Consider the following 18,223-nt stretch of genomic DNA (forward strand, 5'->3'; position numbering starts at 1 on the left):
GGAATGCGCTGAAAATGGATGAAGTCTGAGTTGTTCCAACCGAAGTGCCCTAAATTCTTAAGATATCCTCGGTTATAAATGCCAAAACGTTTGGTTCTTCCTATTTTGAAATTATTAACCCTCCCACAAAGGACACCTCTGATTCCAGTTGTTATGGATTTAAATTTTAAGTGAACAGATAATCACGCTCTATTACGCCCCCTCTTATTTTGGGTGAGGATATGGTCAACACCGGAGCTTTTATATTACAAAAAAGGTCTCCAGGGGGTTATGAACATTGGCAAAACTAAGGCAATTCCATGGCTCCAACATGTGGCAACATGGTTGGAAAAGATAGGGTTACTTTCCTTTTGGGAGGAGCCTTTAGAGTTGACCACAGCATGTAGCAAGCTACTAAAGTCATCCTTTTGGGCTTATATTAATGACAACCTGCTACATGACTCCAGTCTGGGTTCCTTAACATCAACATTTCTTTTATTTAAAGATATAGCCCAGTTTGAACCATTCCTAGATATTGTACGACCCCAACTTGTGAAATCTCTGTTTTTGAAATTCAGATATGGGGTCTTACAAACAAATGCCAACAAGTCTAGATTGGGTAGTAATCATGATGATAACTATGAGAAGGGCATGTTTTGCGCAAACAAGGTTAAGGAAAACGACTTACACATACTATTCTTTTGCCCTCAATATGAAATTCAGAGGAGAAAATGGACCAAACCTCTCTGCAAAAATCTGAATATTAGACACTGCAGAGAGGCTGAGCGTATTTTGAGGACAGATACCACTCAACTGGTGGTTTTCTGTGTAAGTAGATTTCTATTTAATGTGAACATTATAAGAGTTAAAAATGGTTTGAGATTGTAATAGCCAAGTATGTACCTTCTTGGTAAACATTTCATACACCTTGTACCTGCACTTTTTTATGTCCACACCTGGTGGAGATATCAAATAATTTGGAAATTGTTCTATAAATTGTATGGATGGCGACAGATGGATTTTAATTGGTTTTATTCTGTCTAGTATTTCATGTTTTTAAAATTGTTTTTTATTTATGTAGCTATTTAGCTTTCTTAAACTGTATAATCAGAATGGATCATGTGCTAAAATCAACTGTTAGACAAATGTATGATGGGAATGCTTTTAATATGTGTCTTTTATGTTCTAAAGACCGAAATAAAGTCTGAATCTGATCTGATATTTGGTTACAAAAAACAGTGATTACAGTCACAATTGTTTTTGAAAAGTTCACTTATTCAATAACCAGATTTGGAGGAGCAGTATTAGGAACATTTTCAGCTCGCAGGAAGTTACTACATGTGATGAGGATCTTCACTGCTGATTTCCTTTGGAGTGGCATTAATTTGCAAGGTGCTTTTGGTTAGTGGTTATTTCTTGGAGAGTTATTACAAGTTTGACGTTTTAGTGACTCAGTTTAAACCTGACAAAATTACCCCTTGCATTTATATAGCATATGACGCATTAGAACCTTTCTTGATTACCATAGCAATCTAAATGATGGTGCGAGTAGGCTAATAATACCCCTTACATTTTAGAATTGTATGAAATTGCATGGCTATGGTAGAAATAAGTGAATAACACTAGTCTTTAAGCTCCCTTATTTTCCAAATTTATAATGTTTTCACTGGTTACTTAGTCTTCACTTTATTACAATATTCAGCGCATTACTGGCCCAACCTTTCGTTAAGAATATAACGTTATGACACATTTGCTGTTGAGTATGGTTATTCTATAACCAGCTTTGCAATTTATTCTATTGCTTGCATCATGTTTCATCAAAAAACATTAGACAGACGTCCCTTAAATATGTACCATGTTTCTCCTTTTTTGTTAAGGCTATATAATCCGGGTTCCAGGTGGTGCAATCTCCCCCTAGGTCCCTCGGCCATTTCCCTGATCTAAGCAAGACGTTGTATGTGGGGGGAGGGAGTGGGGGGGGGGGGGGGTGCTCCTTGGTACAGTGGGGAGACAGTCACGGCCTCTGATGTACCATCCACCACCGGACCGGGGTCTCCTAGGCATGTGGAAGATAGACTGCGTACGGTGCCTCACATAAGAGGTTGGGTCCCCAGGTGAGCATTGTGTCCAGTACTGAGAAAATGGCGGCATTCTCTGGCCCTATTTGCCAGTTCACATGGCCCTTAGGGTATTGGATTGTGCTTCGCGTTGGTTTTCAGCTATTTGGACAGTCCGCAGGTGGCCCAGGGAGGGGGGGGAGGAGGGGAGGAGAGGGAATCGGCAGTGGCTCTATGTCGCATCTAATTTAGAACGCAGAGCAGAGGTACTCGCTAGGCCTCAACCGCCACAAACCTGCCCCCGCACTCACCCGATCTTCAGCGCTGCGTAGAGTTGTGCTCAGGTGTCTATTCCTCCTCACCGGCGCATCTCTCTTCCCTTTTCCTGTCCAGTGTAGAGCAGGCAGGAAGGGGACCTGACGGAGCTCCGCAGCTACAGCCACAAGCTCACCTCTGGACCCTGTCACCACGGGGCCTCTGAGGCGGGTCGGGTCTGCAGCTGGCTCCCCCCGTCTCCACGGCGTCAGTTTAGAGGCTTGCAAGGACACTCATTCATGATTTGGGTTCACAGGGATGTGTGAATATCTGTAAGCTCAATTGGGTCTGTTTCTCCATCATGCATAGGGTGGCTGGTTTTGGGTACGAGTCTGGGTCCATTATACATACCCTATCTCCAACCAAAAAACACCAGTACTTTGGGAAAGGTCAGTGGAAGCTCACCAACAGGGACAGTGGGATTGTGCTCTACCACCTGTGAGCAGCCACAACCTGCTAATGGCTTGCTCACAATCTAACATTAAACCAGTCTACATTGGTAGTGTGCTTAAAAATACAATTATGCTTTCATAAACATTCATTCACACTATTAGGTACCAAGACAGTCCTTCAGGTTCCAGCTCACCAGATTATTACAGCTGGAGGGTAGACCTGATCGGGCTAAACTGCCATCCATCTTCAGATTGCCATGCTGAAGCTGGCAGACAGATCTCTAGTTTGTCCCAGTACAAGAACCCAAGTTGGAGGATAATGTTGTACACCTCACAGTAAACATATTGCACTCTCCTGCGCAGCACATACTGTCTAGTAAAACAGACTACCATTAGGCGCTCATCCAAGAGTCCCCATAGGCAACTGGAAGTCTGAGAGAGCAACATGAGCTGGATCCCAGACCTGTTCCAGCTTCTTGTAGGGATGAAGTGTCCAATTCACAGTAAATGTCTTGTTAGTAGATTTCACCTACAAGCATAACAAGTTGAATATCCGCACATAAATGAGATATCTTAATTCAGAAGAATAGGATATTTGGGTGGCAACTGATTTATTCATGTAAATAACGTTTGCAATGGAAGTAGATCTAATAAAGTGTAGGTGGTATAGAAGAGTGCCCATGTATATGCTTTGTGCACACTGACAAAGTTGTACATTGTAGATATGCGCAAAAAGGTTGACGGTAGTTTGGAACGTAAAATGCAGGTTCACATTTACACCTAAAATAGTAAATGTGCATTTTGTATGAGAAGTAGATTTAACTGATGCAAAAACTGAAATTCACACAATAACCTTAAACCTGTTGGTTGTTCACAAAGCACAATCCTCTAGGTGTAATGGTAGTTACGCTTTAAAGGTTGTGATTGCTATTTTCCAGGCCTGATGTTATTTTGGGAGTGACAAAACAACAAAGAACGGTTGGACATTTAAAACAATAATTAAAAGTATTTTCTACTATGAGGGTTTATCTGTAGAAAAACTGGTACATGACAGGCTAACTCGTTGTGTTTGTATTTTATAGCTTTGTTAGTGATGCATTTTTTTTGAGCGGATGTCACTGGTGTTTTTTTAATTTCAAATACTTTATTGAATTTTCACAATAAAGAGCAATGACCAAAAATGACAAGTTTGGATTAATATATAAAACGAACATTCGTGCAAAGTTGCAAATTATAATCACATAAAATTATTTAGCAGTACACCAAAATTAACATTCCAAACCATATGTAAACCCAAAAGTTTAAGAAAAATGAAAGAAACAGAGAGAAAGACAAGAGAGAGAAAGGAGAAAATGAATCTAGATAATAAACCAAGAGAGCACCTATATAAAGAGATTAATAACAATGAAATATATCCGTTGAAAAATATACTGTGAACACAAAATAAGGAAAACATTTTATGAAAAACAGAACAGCAAATATCACGGAGTAAATATTACAGGGAATATAAATTGAGCATAAATGTTCAAGGAGGTTTGTGAGTTTTGAAATAAATGTCCTAGGAATACCACAAAGATCCAGACGAGGGTTTCCATGGAGAGCTCTGTAGCGCAATGATGTCTGCATCCGTAAGATGAATAACCCAGTTCATCCATCTTTTATATAAGGTCTTGTGAGTGTCTTTCCAATTATTAAGCACCATTTTCACTGCTGATGTAAGTAAAAGATCCAGCAGGGCTTTGCCCGTATCATTATATGAATCAATCATGAAGAAACCAGTAGTTAGTACAGAAAACCCTCTTTTCAACACACATTTGAAAACTTTAGAAAGAAAGCCAAAAACATGGTCTCAAAAGGACATCACGGCCTTACAATGTAAGATAAGATGAGCTAAGTCCCCAGTTTCCTCTTTACAGTTCCAGCTCATTGGATCGTCACGAATACCACGAAAGTGCAATCGCGCTGGAGCCCAAAATACCTTATGCAAAAGCCAATATTTAGTTTGAGATAATACTGGAGATATTTTATTGGTTGTTGTCGATTTCCACACTTGTGGCCATAAAGAATCGGGTATCGGGTCAGTAGAGTGTGACTCCCTAAAGGTAACCGGGTTATCATTAAGTTTGGAGGTTTTAGGGCAGAGTAGCTTGTATAGACACCTGGTGGCCTAGTTTATTAATCTGTGTCACAAACATTGGTAAGGAAGGAAGCATGCTCTGAAATTTGTCTTTAGTTATAGCCGCTCTGACATTTAAAAAATGATAAAATTTAATGTTGTCTAATTAATAACTGGTTTGAAAATCTGCAGACGTCACGGGGGAAAGAAGATCCCCCGATTAATCCAATCATCTAAGTGTAAGCTTTTTCCTTTGTATAATACTCTACGATTAAGCCATAAAGATTCCATCTTCGACCCCCTAATACTTACATCTAACTTCTTGTCTAACCGCAAAAGTGCCAATTTTGTGTTTTTGAAAATAGATTTAGACGTGTTTGGATAGAGCAGGTTAGAGGTGAGTAGTGTCAAGGTACTGATATTATCAAGTATGGATCTTCCCACATCTAATCATACCGGATTATAATGGGCAGGGGGCTAGATCCAAGAAGAACCCTGTTTTGCCATAAAACGCTGATTGATATATTTTAAAATCCGCTAGGTTCGCTTCATCTAAGGATTTATCAAGTCTCAGTTTTTTTATACTAATTCGAGCTTTTTTGCCACGCCATAAAAACTTTGTACGGGGGATATATAATTTATGGTGAAAATCCTCCGTCAAGAGAAGTGGGAGCATGTTTGTAAGATAATAAACCAAATGTGTAATCATCATTTTTATGGTTTCTACCCTTCCCCACCATGTTATAAATTTTGGTGATCAGAAATCCAAACGTTTTTTGATCTTTTCCAAGGTTACCCTTTCATTGTGATGCAGGGTATCAATAATAGTACAACCAAATTAGATCCCTAAATATTTAATATAACCCGACTGCCATGTCAATCCTGAATCACCTAAAACGTCTTTAGTGCAGTGTACATTTAGTGGTTTGACTTCCAATTCTATTAAGTTTGTACCCTGAGTGAATGGCGTATTCTTCAATTGTATCCATCAAAGCAGTAATTTAAGGACAAGGGTTTTCAGTCATAATCAGGATATTATCTGCATAGGCAGCTAATTTAACCTGAATATCTTTAAAGCTTACCCCTTTTATATCAGAATTCATCTTTATATCCTAAATTAACGGTTCCAACACCAGCAAAAACAAAGATGGAGACAGGGGGGAAACGGTGTCTAGTGCCTTGTTGGAGAGTAAAAGAATTCGAAAGAGATCCATTCATCACAATAGGAGCTGGTGGAGATACTTAAAGGGACATTACCATTTTTATATATGATTCTCCTAAACTAAATGTATGCATACATTGTTTTAAAAAGGCCCAAGAAACTCTATCAAAGGCCTTTTTCTGCATCCAATGTATTCGCTATAGCAGTATCTGAATTAAAAGCAGCCTTTTCTAAAACATGACAGTGCAGTCGAGTGTCATCGTGCGATTTTTCAGGAAACCTACTTAAGAGTCACTTATTATATGTGGCAGAATGGTGTTAAGTCTTGTAGCCAAGATTTTTTAATAGATTTTACAATCAACATTGATGAGGGATATTGTTCTATAATTTTTTGGGAGTAGAGAATCTTTCCCTTCTTTAGGTATGACCACTATGTGGGCTTCTGTCATGGAATCCGTATTTCGCCCTTCACTAGCTATGTTATTAAAAACTCTCAACACGGTCAGTTGAAGTTGGACTGAGAAGGTTTTTATAAAAAGTGGCTGTAAAACTGTCTGAGCCCGCGGCTTTATCTTCTTTCAAGGTCTTTATCGAGTTTGTGACTTCCGCTTCACTGACTGGTTTTCCTAGCGCTAAATTATCTATTTCAGTCAGTTGAGGTAACCTAAGTGTATTTATGTATTGGGTACAATTCTCTGAGTTAAGTTCCTGACCCTTTTTATATAAATCCTCATAAAAGGATTTAAGGTGTCCAGAATAGCTTTCTTTTTTGTGCGTATGCAATCACTGACATCCTTGATGGAGGAGATAACATTCTGGTTCTCTTTGTGCTTAAGGTATGATGCAAGTGTTTTGCCCGCCTTATTGGCTTCACAAAGATTAAGGGCTTTAAATTTGTTAACCCATACCCCCGCTCATTCACTCAAACATTTATTATATTCATATTTCTTTTGCGTTAGAGATGTAAGGATAGACTTATCTTTTAAAGAATTGGCATGGGCGGACTCCAGGGTTTTAATTTTGAATTCCATTTTGATTAAATCAGTATTAATATATTTGTTTATTTTTGTTTTAATTTCAATAATTATTCCTCTAATGGTGGTTTTCAAAGCATCCCATAGAGTATTGTTAGTTTCATCAGTATCATTATGCTTAAGATAATCTATAATACCCTCTATTATCTTCTTTTTGTCCTCAGGGTCTGATAAGATGGCATTATTGAAGCGCCTTCTTTTTGGCCAAGGGTCATTATGACTGCCAGCCAATTTAACACTAAAGAACAAATGATCTAACACCAGCTTAGGGGATATATCTGAGTGTTCAATTAAATGCGTGAATGAGCCTGCAATGAAAATGTAATAAATTCTAGTACATGAATTAAGTGGAGCGGAGTAAAACGTATAGTCTCTGAAATCCGGGTGTTGAAGGCACCAGGCATCTTTGAGATTAAATGTAGAACATATAGTGTGAATTCTGGCATGCGATCTGGTGGGGTGTGATTTGCAATCAGATTGTCTGTTGATTATCGGATCTAATGGAATTTTAAAATCTCAAGCAACTAAGATAAGATCCTCTAAAGTTTTTGATATCCCCTCCCAAAAGACTGGATCATCTGTATTATGGCCATATATGTTCACCACATGTAGAAGGTCTTCTTCTTTCCTTGGGCGTGTAACTAAAAGTCTATCATCATTGTCATGAGTTTATGATTCTAACAAAACATTCGCTTTTTTAGCTATCAAGGTGATCACCCCCTTCCTTTTATGAACTGCAGGTGAGCAAGCAATTTGTGAAATCAAGTTATGTTTAATAAAAGTAGCATCTTCTTTAGATAATTTTGTCTCTTGTAATAAAATGATATCCCCTTTGGTTTTAGCTAAATAGTCAAATATTTTGCAACGTTTAATTGGATGATTGAGCCCTTTAACATTCAATGATATTATATTGAGACCTTCTGCTATATTACATGATCTAGATTGTGCCATCATAAATACGATTGATAATCAGGTGTACTAAACACGTGCATTACAGAATAGATACTGACTTCCACAATAAACATGGAGTCATTTTCCTAGAATCTAATCAATGCCTAAATGTAAACATTCATGGCAATAAATAAACTATACATGCCAACCATAATTACGTATGAAGTAGCATAGAGGTACTCTTGTCTAATAGGACTGAAGAACAGTCATCCAATAAAAGAAAAGAGATAAGGAACAAAAGAAAAAGGAAAAAACAAAATAGTGGAAAACAAAAGGGAAAGCCCGAAAGGCAAGACACTATACACCTAACATTCCACATATTCTGGGAATTCCTCCCCAACCACCCCACCCCTCCCTGCAAACCTTGAATATAGAGGTGCGATGGCAGGAACGTCCCATTGTTGAACAGAGAGTTATTTAAACAGAGTAAACATTTCCAGAGGATATTGTCAAACATCATAACGAATTGCTTAACAAACAAAATATAATTATCACTCAGGGAAGGAATACATCCCTACCATCTTTAGATAGTGTAAATAGAAATATTCAGTGCGTTTGGAGTAATTAATGCAGTTGCCTATCAAGATCCAAGGGATCATTAAACTTGTAAACATAGAGAAAAAAGGCTTATATGCATCGTGATTAGGGCCCACCAGTTTTATGGTATTTATTTTTTTGTCATTTCCGTCTGTATTTTTCCATATTTATTTTTTGTCAACTTTATCTGGATTTATTCATATTTATTATGGGTTTTGTGAAAAAAGTAAAGCTGAAATTGGTATATTTCCACATTAATTTAACCAAAAAATATGCAGTCAAGTTTGAATACCTGCCAGGTTTCAGTGATATGAACACCTGCAGAAGATAAATCAATGCAGTGATATGAAAATATGCACATTTCAGAATCAGCCTTGTGCATGGCTATTGCTGGTTAAGCCTCTTTACTTTAAAAGTCCTTTCTTTTTTAACCCCCTTACCTATCAATCCACACAGTTATTGGCCTAGCAGTTATGGCAAAGTGTATTTAGAATCACTTAAAAAGCACCCAATTTCCGCTTTTATCCACATTTAAAAATAAATACAGACAGAAAAATAAATGGTTTTCTGTCTGTATTTATCTGTATACATCAGTAAAAACGGAAAACAGGGAGCCTTAATTATGATTTCCTCTTGCTAGAAGAGGACTGAGAAGAATCCATGTCTTGAGCGGGTGGGCCTTCAAGAAAGTTCGCCAAGTCCACCCGGTCCGTGAAGTAGTGATGACGACCGTTGGCTATAATTCTAAATTTGGTTGGGCCAACAAAGGAAAACTGGATATTCTTATCTCTTAGTTTGTCTCTTAAGCAAAGGAAGCCCTTCCTTATATCCACAGTAGGTTTAGAATAGTCCTGCGTGAAGATTATTTTGTGGCCATTCCAACTAAGCTGTCGAGTTTTACGGGCATAGTTGAGGATCGCTTCAGTATGTTGAAACCTCAGTGGTCTACAGAGGATATGGCGTGCTGTTTGCTGTGAAGCAGTATTAAACGTTGTTATTCTATGTGCCCGATCAAGCTCCAAAGGATTAGCGAATTTTAAGCCTGTGAGTTGAGGCATCCAGTCTTCCAAGAAGGTTAGGCACGATCCCGCTGCATCTTCTGAGCCTTCCGAAACACCTAAAATTCTGATATTGCCCCTCCTATTTCTATCTTCAAGCTCGACTGATTGTCTCTTAAGAGTGGATGTCAGATCCCTGAGTGACTTCAATTCTTTGCATGACTTAAAAGAGATCCTCAACATCGCTAATTCTGTGTTCGGCAGCTGTTAATTTAGAGTTAATCGTGCTCAGATCTGCCCTTATGGCAGTGAGTTCTAGCTGCATTGTGTCCGTATTCTGCTTAGTAGATTTACCTATTTCGTGAACTTCCGCTCATTTTTTTAGATTCATGTCCATAGTACTATTAATGTCTGGTTTAGCTTTGATGGGGGAGTCAGAAAGTTATGGTTCTCCCTTATTCTTTTTATACTGAACCCTAGACTCCTTTTCTGCCATTGTTCACAACTGGGACAGTTCCTGTATCGTTTCACAATACCATACCTCGAGGCGATATCAGCGTGAAGTATCAATTAAATGAATGGTGCAGTCTAGAATCCTCAAACAGAAACAAACCTTATTCAGCAAGGGTCTCTCTCTCATTTGGCACAAGCGCTGGCACTGTGTTTCATTTGACTTGCATCAATCTGCAATGTTCAACAGAATAATAATAGATCCCTATCAGCTCTAATCGTCCATTTTCCTAGATGACCACATTAAACACACAGCAGGAAATTCCACTAACCACTAGAAGCATCTCTTGCTCAGGTTGATAGATGGATCGCATAAGGCTGGCTATAAAGGAGAGCATCTCCAGAACCCTTTTGCAGCAGGATATACACAAAGTGGCTCTACTTGGCTCTGCGTGACATAAAAGCAAGTTTAAAACAAAGTGACCTCACCATAGTACTTAGCACTGACCTTCTACACCAGTGTAGGAGCAGCTGTCAGTGACAACACGTCGTCATGGAGGGGAAATTGGGCTCACACTAAAGTGCATCACACATAAGCTAGATGCTGACCCACTAGCAGATGCCTTCTCGTTTGTTCAGTAGCGCTCAACGTCATCAGGAAAATTCTCTCTCTTTCCATCACAAAATCGTCTTTTTAAAGTCAGGCACACTGCAAAAGCATTCCTCAAAAGGTTGGAAAACCGTCAAATCAAGCAACGCTGCCCTCGGACTAATCGTGCAGCATCCACCTTGCTGGTAGGAACAATCAGCCTTCTCTCCTCATCACAAGCGCGGTCAGAACACCAAGCTCTGCGTAGCGCTCACATCTGCTATTTTAGGTTCAGTCCAGCAAAACAAAACACCGTAAGGTCGAAAATTGGCTAAAACTGTGTAAATACCTGAGCGGAAGGGGTGCCAGATCAAACCCCCATGAGTCCGGTGCCTGAGTAGGTAATCAGAGTATTTAATCAACTTCAATCAGATCCAAGAAGCAGTCTCTCGTAATCCGTCATTTTATGTATCCAGAGTCTCTCTCAGTAAAATTTCCAACCGTGATTACTTGTAAATCAGCACATCCTGGACGTTGCAACAGCACCCACAGGAGTAGAGCCTCTTCAGAAGATGGATCGGGCGCGCTTTCGCTCGCTGCACCTCCGGAATTCTTGCATCTTCTCTCTGCTCGAAACAGAAGGACGGGATCAAGCAGCCATCGGCTCTGCCGTCCAAGCCACGTCCCTGTAGTGATGCATTTTTTATCATTTCAGAGCTGTTGTTTTGATCTTGAATAAGCTTTTTTGCTGCTTCATGGAACCACCATCTCTGACCATCTGAAACTTGAGATATCAGGCTGTTAAGCCCTTGATTGATCCCATGATATTTCCCTTTGCATCCAACAGAACAGGCACAATGACAAACTTAAGGTCTACGTCGGTTGAACAGCATTGAGACCTGGCCGTCCACCAGGTGTGTTCTGGCTGCTTTATGAGAACTTAGCATGATACTGGAGTTTTTTGTGGATGGCTCCTTGCTCTTGGGCCTGGCTCATTCCATCTTGTGGAGCCAATGAATGGACAACTACATATTCAGAAGATCAGAGGTTCATTTGTGAAGCAATCAGGACATTATATTATTACGCCGGTCAATTTACATGCTTGCATTATTAATACACCCTCTTCTCTCATTGTATATCTAGAAATGATAATCAGAGTTTTCCTTACAGTGTGGGCAGCAGCAGAAAGAGGGGTCCGTTGCACAGGCGTTCTTCTATGACTGCGATTATCCCAAATTACTATCTGGCCAGAGTAGGTCCCTCCAACAACGAGGTTTGGATGGAAGCGGGCAAAGCATGCTGACATCACAGGTGACTGAAACAAAAGAAAAAAATTGAAAATATTATTGCCCATTTAAAATCTAAATGTAAACTGGACAGGTTACATACTTGTTCAGATACAACACCAATGATGGGATCAGAGGGTACCAAGTACTCTGAGATCGGGCACACATTCCTAAAGATACAAAATATAGTTCTATTATTTATACCTCCTTACGTATGCATAGGTAAATATTTCTGCAATTGAATGAGAGATGTTTCACTATATAGGTGCCAATACCATCTTTTTCTGGGCGCGAAGAATCATAACAATAATCAAATTCAAAGGGCCCAAAAATGATTCAAACTAATGTTTTTATTTTGTGCAAATTTCACGTCGCTGCTGGGGTATGCAGGAATGAAATAATCATTGCAATCAAAGAAGACCTCCTAGTCTAATATACCTGTTTTATTTGATAAGCCAAGAGCATTAGCCTAAGGTTAATCATGAATGTATGTAAGGCTTGTAGGCACTACATTTTGATATGTGCATATGTATCTTGTGATCATGAGACAAGTAGTAAGTAAGTAATGGGCAAGGAAATTCTAGTTCTTAAATTCTGCATTCACTACTAGGGCAGAAAGGGACAAACAATGACCTTGAGGTCTGAGCTGTCATTTCTTAGTTCTGCACTGCTATAAAGGGTTTCTGGGACATGGCCTGCTCAGCCCCCAATGACAATGCAATGCAATCATTATCTGGTATGTGGAGTCTTTCCACACTCTTTGGGGCAATTTGCCGTACCACTGTAAGGCTAACATTGTCCGTGAGCCAGGCTAATAGTTTATTTTAGGGGGTCTTCCAAGGTTCCTTACTGGTCACTCCAGTCACATACATAATCATAGTGTTATCAATGTTATTTTTATTTGTCAGTAGGGCACAATTGTTATAGTTTGATGCCCATGGCATTGCCATTTAGTTTTAAGAGTATTTTTTGCGGACTGGTTTTAGATTACAGACTAAGGGATCACAGCACACTCCCTTTGTTTATGCTGGAATTGATTTCAATGTCTGATCAAAGTGGGTAGAAATGCATATGGGTTATCCCTTAAGAAACAACTCCTGATATTTTTTGAATACATGTAATTGGCTCTCGATGCGACACCATAGCATCAGCATAGACATGTCTGCTAATTTAAGTTTAGAAATGGCCTTTTCTCTCTTGGCGGTTTTCCATTTCCATTTTGTAACTTAATCACCCACTCCTACCCCTTCATGAGCACAATGACAGTCTAAAGGTATCTGGGAACCCGACAAATGTTGTGCACCCGACTACTGTTTTAGCTTTTTGGGAATCCCCCCTCTTCATACATGTGAGAAAGTGGATTTTTATTTGGGGTGGATCGGAGTACACCACAAGAAATAATGGCACTATCTACATAGACCAACACAGCACAATAAAAATCCCTCTCCAATTGTTAATACTAGAGAATAATTTATGAACAAAATGACACCAAAATGACATAATGGAAAACAGACATAATTTTAAAAGTTTTAAATAAAAATCACCAAAAAGCATTAAGCACCAACCATGGTCATCTGATTGGTCTGGACTGGTACCTAGGTGTGACTGAAGGCTGATCACGAATGTGCACGGGTCGGATACAGAGACCAGGTTAGAGGTTTTACCTTCTCACTTAGTCTCTGAAATGGAAGTCATAAATCCTCAGTGGGGTAACACAGCAGGCTGTAGTTGAGAAGGACTCCACAAGGTCAGACTGCTATCAGACAAGGTCCTTATGAAGCTGTTGATTTTTGTCAGAAAAGGTCTGATTAGTAGAAATTCAAAATTTGCGCCTGAGGGAGGTACCTTGCCAGCCACAAACTTTTGGCACCTTTGTCCCATGAGGCTGGATACTCTCTACGCAACATTCTGCTGAAATGGATTTGCTGCTGCAGAAAAGCGTTGAGCAGAAGCATCCTGAATCTATGGCCCAGCATTGACGCACCTTCGTCAGAAACATGGCAGGATTTCCTAATCCGCTGGAGGTCGTTGGAGCCCAAACGTTTCTATGTCGCAGGTTTATCAGGATGTTAGGAGGAGTATACTTTGACATAGCCACGTCTCACTAGGCCTCAGGAACAGCACTTTGGGTGGGGGGTGGGGGAGGATTAAGACTCACTTCAGCAGAAGCTAACAGTAGGTCCCATGGCAGGTCCAGTTGAAACTGGGTAGCTTGGCTTTGCAGAAAAAAAGGCTTCTAGCAGCTTGTTCTGTTCCTGTAGCTTAACAGGAGTCAGCCAATTGACTCTTGGAATCCACTTCATTGCCCTAGGTACACGTGAGAACAGGTCCAGTCTATCAGATCTCCTCACAGGTCTCACCACTTCTTCTGTCTTCCACAGACATCTGAAGATGGTGCCCAGGGGTGCCACAATTATGCCTGGCACTAACCTTAGAAAGGGGTGACTTCTGGCCTCTTTCTAAACAATCAGAAAAAGGATCCCAGGGCTAACCCTGCCTACTTTTGCAGCAGTTCATGTGTGCCCTACTGCAAACAATCCCACAGTGCCCCGTCCTAGATAAAACCAACATGGCAGACATTTCTTCCCCTGTGAAGAACTGCCATGCCCATCCCAGAGGTATGCTATGGAAATGAGCAACCCCTCTCCTGCGGTCACTCCAAACCAGTTCTCAGGACAGCTCACCCCCCCACTGGGATTGGTGCCTCCCTCAAGATGGTACAAAAGAGGTCCCTGCCCAGATGCCAGCTGACATTTGCCTGTGACAGGTAGGCCTCTTTGAAGTAAATAAAGTTCCTGGGCACTGCCCACAGTGTCATTCTTCCAAAGGAACAGAACACCTCTTCACACCCATGACCTTTGTCGTAGCTCTGGGAGCAAGTTCACACTACATCATTGGGGCTATTCACCTGCCCTGGGTCAGTTGAAGCTCACACAAATGGGCTTCTAGAGCCTTTAGTCAGGGATTAGGTAACTTTCTAAAATTACCATTTTCATAATAATTATTACAAATCTGACTTTAACAATAAATTGGGCTTTCATTGAATATTTCAAAAAGTCCAGACATTATTTTTTCACTGTTCCTTGCCGGAAATAGAGGTTTTCAATGCAATACTATAACCCAATGCTTTCCTATTGAACATCTAACTCTGCTACAGTGACAATCGCTTTTGGGGTCTTTTCAACATAAGGATATGTTTAACCTTAAATGCTTACATGGCCTAATTTTAAATATCATGCACCTTCCTTATAGGCAAAAGGGTCTAATAAGGAGTGACTCAAGTTTTAAAAGCAGGGTTTAGGCTTGTCAAAAGGGGTTATTTTGGCAGGTTGAAATTACAGTTTTAAAATTGCACAGCTAGGCTGCAATAATAGGCGTGCAGTCATGGTTGCACAATCCTAGCTGTGGGTGACACAATGGTTGATTTCAGCCCACCCTCTTTATGGAAAATAGTGTGTCAGGACTTACACCAAAAAAATTGGAAGTAGTAAACAACAACCCCTGTGTGCAGAAACCTCTCTTTTAAATGAGGAAGTCGTCCCTTAATCAAAAACTATATATTTCCATACAGAGTGCCCTGTGAAGTCGCCAAGGTATAACGTAGCAAAAAAAGAAAAAAGAAAAACAGCACTGTGGACCTTAGCAAAAGTCAGGATCTGAAAAATGTCATTGCCTTTATTTTACAGATTTGTAGCTTTTGATGCAAGCGTTTTGGGAAATTTGTTGATGCCTCATTCCTCTATTTGCTATAAGGTCACAGAATTGACTGGTATCGTATGACATTCTTAGAAAGTACTGTTGTGGTAGTTTACCCTATATACTTATTCGATTTCCTGATCTCACTATTAAAACATCCTGATATCCCTTCGGAATGAAAGTACTTGTGGCTTAATATTATTTGAGAATGAGAGAAGTAATTATCAAATTTTGTGAACTCATCCTAGAATTGTATGTTTTGAGTGTGGGTTTGGAAAACATGGAGTATGTTATTAAAGGACAATATCCATGCAGGAATTCTACATCTGGATTGAAAGTTCTATATTCATGTTCTAATTTTTGCCAGAAATGTTGGAAACTTAAATTCTTAATGCGAGGTCTGGTTTTAGAGAAACACCCATTTTTCTACATCTAAAGGATGGGATCTCGCACTAAAAAGTGGTGTTATACAGCTGTTAAAAGACGTTTCAGGTTTTAGTAAATATACAATGGAGAAGAAGGTCAACAGGTGAAATTACACTTCAAAGAAAGGTTCGATTCATAAAAAAAGGTGTTATTTTATACCTACACATATGCTCCAGTTCACTCGTGAGTGTGACTTTTGGGAATTCACAAAGCTTTTCAGCTGCATGAGGATTTCACTTAATTTTGATCTATCATCTCCCATATACTTTCGGATGCAATGGTTGGCTATATGCCCTTAGCTTTTGATCCTTACACCAGTTTCTGAGTTTGGGCTTCAGGAAGTTAAGAAATAAAAATAAAAGTACCAAATGATGAACAAATGTGCCACAAAGGTGGTTGGAGGAAACAAGCACTAACATTTTTTTAGGGTTAGTGTGAAAGTTTGGGGTCATTTGTTTTTGAATGTGCTAATGAGTCTGTAGGTATGTATGGTTGATTGAGTAAAGTGGAGCAGGGGGTCACTGTCCTATTTTATATTGAATGTGATTAATTATCTGTGCCCAATTACATTCAAGATATTATATATTATATAATAATCTCGAGTTACACGGAGAGACTGCTCCATGTCTTTGCTGCGATGTGGGAGGAACAACGTCCTCCACTACTGCTTCAGTAGTTGTGGGAGTATCGGCAAATTAAGGGGAGTCAGAGCATAGTCTCTTGACAGTTGGTGGAAGTTCAGGCGGTGGTTAATGTATGATTACGTAATAGAAATGTTTGTAAAATAAATGTGTACGTTTTCTAATAAACAGTGATCTTTTAAACAAAATAAAAATGAGAATATAGGTTATTGTTGGGCCATAGATTCGAGTAACTAAAAATTTAATATAGAAGGTATACAAGTCGTGTGGGAGGGGGTGTCTTTCTTGTCTCATATAACCCACATATATACTCCTGTTCACTCGTTTGTAAGTGTGACTTTTGGGAATTCACAAACATTTCCAGCTGCATGTCTGGAAACCTAAACCAGCCAATTTGGACGTAGAACTTCAATGTAAATGCACATTCTGGAAAGGCACTTTTTTGCCTATTCTCCATTGGCAAACCACTTTTTTTCCTAGTAGCAGTTGCATAACTCAGCCCCTGCAGCCTACATTCACCCACATCCAATGAATAGCCATGCGATATCGGACACTCAGGGGCCCCCTCTAAATATGCTGCATGGGGGGGGGGCATCATTTCTGTTACGCCACTGCCAGGTAGAAACTCTTTCCCTACACTTCCAGAAATGTTGAGGCATTCCGTTCTTCTTCTCACCGTGAATGGAATTTACACCAGTTCCATAGTGGAGAGATGTGAATACCCATAAACATGTTTTTGTGTGCATTCACAAACTGGTAAGGCAAACACTGTTTGATTCATCAACTCCCCACCCCCTGCATGTAGTTTATCACTGTGTAATAACATACAATATGATCTCAATCATGCAGTGTTAAAACCATTTACACCTGCCAGCTATTCTTTACAAGAAACCTGGCAGGTATAAATGGATCCATTTTCAGTTACAAAATTAGGTTTATGGCCAGTTAAGATCTTTATGAATCACACCCATGGTGCCCCTATTAGGCATAGCTTCCATTGGTGCAGCAGGTGCTGTGGCACTAGGGCCCATAGGCCTGAGGAGCCAATTGAACTCACATAATTGCTGTATTTTACTACCCCAACAGCAGTCAAAAGGGCCATCTTTTTTTATTGCACAAAGGCTCATGGCATCATTGCTATGCTACTGTTTGGTGTTCGCACTCATAATTTATGATGTACATAAAGACACACACACATCTGCACACACGTATTTTATTAGCAATGACATAAATCAATGTACTACAGAGTTCAAAGTATAGTTCAGTTTTCAAATGATGGTATTCTGAACATTTTGTTTAATGCAAAAGTAAGAATATGACAGAATTCGGGAAAGGGAATACCTGCTGTTAATGTGATGTTCAGTGTTAGGGTGTAATTTATATGAGGTTGCATTATCAAAGGGCCTCTGTGCTAATAAAAGAAATACATTGCATTTACTTACAAAAATATTTGCTATTTTCTTACATGGCATGCAATAAAATTAAAACATGGTATTTGGTTTAAACAGAAACCTAGTGTATCTTTGTTTATTATGAATATTCTCACATTTGTCTATTATACAGAGGGACCGCAAATAAAATCTATTCAGCATGG

The 18,223-nt window shown here is 39.5% G+C and overlaps 1 protein-coding gene across 1 annotated transcript in view; it reads right to left on the bottom strand.

The window, feature by feature from the left end:
- Window positions 1-18,223, bottom strand: part of DYNC1I1 (dynein cytoplasmic 1 intermediate chain 1) — a 1,862,117-nt gene that overhangs the window by 380,962 nt on the left and 1,462,932 nt on the right. Inside the window, exon 12 of the mRNA XM_086941928.1 lies at window positions 11,749-11,895. Within this exon, the coding sequence (XP_086798054.1) occupies window positions 11,749-11,895 (147 nt within the window). The remainder of the gene's footprint in view (window positions 1-11,748; window positions 11,896-18,223) is intronic.

This window comes from Lissotriton vulgaris, chromosome 10, assembly GCF_964263255.1.
Source record: "Lissotriton vulgaris chromosome 10, aLisVul1.2, whole genome shotgun sequence".
In the NCBI taxonomy this organism is placed as follows: Eukaryota; Metazoa; Chordata; class Amphibia; order Caudata; family Salamandridae; genus Lissotriton; species Lissotriton vulgaris.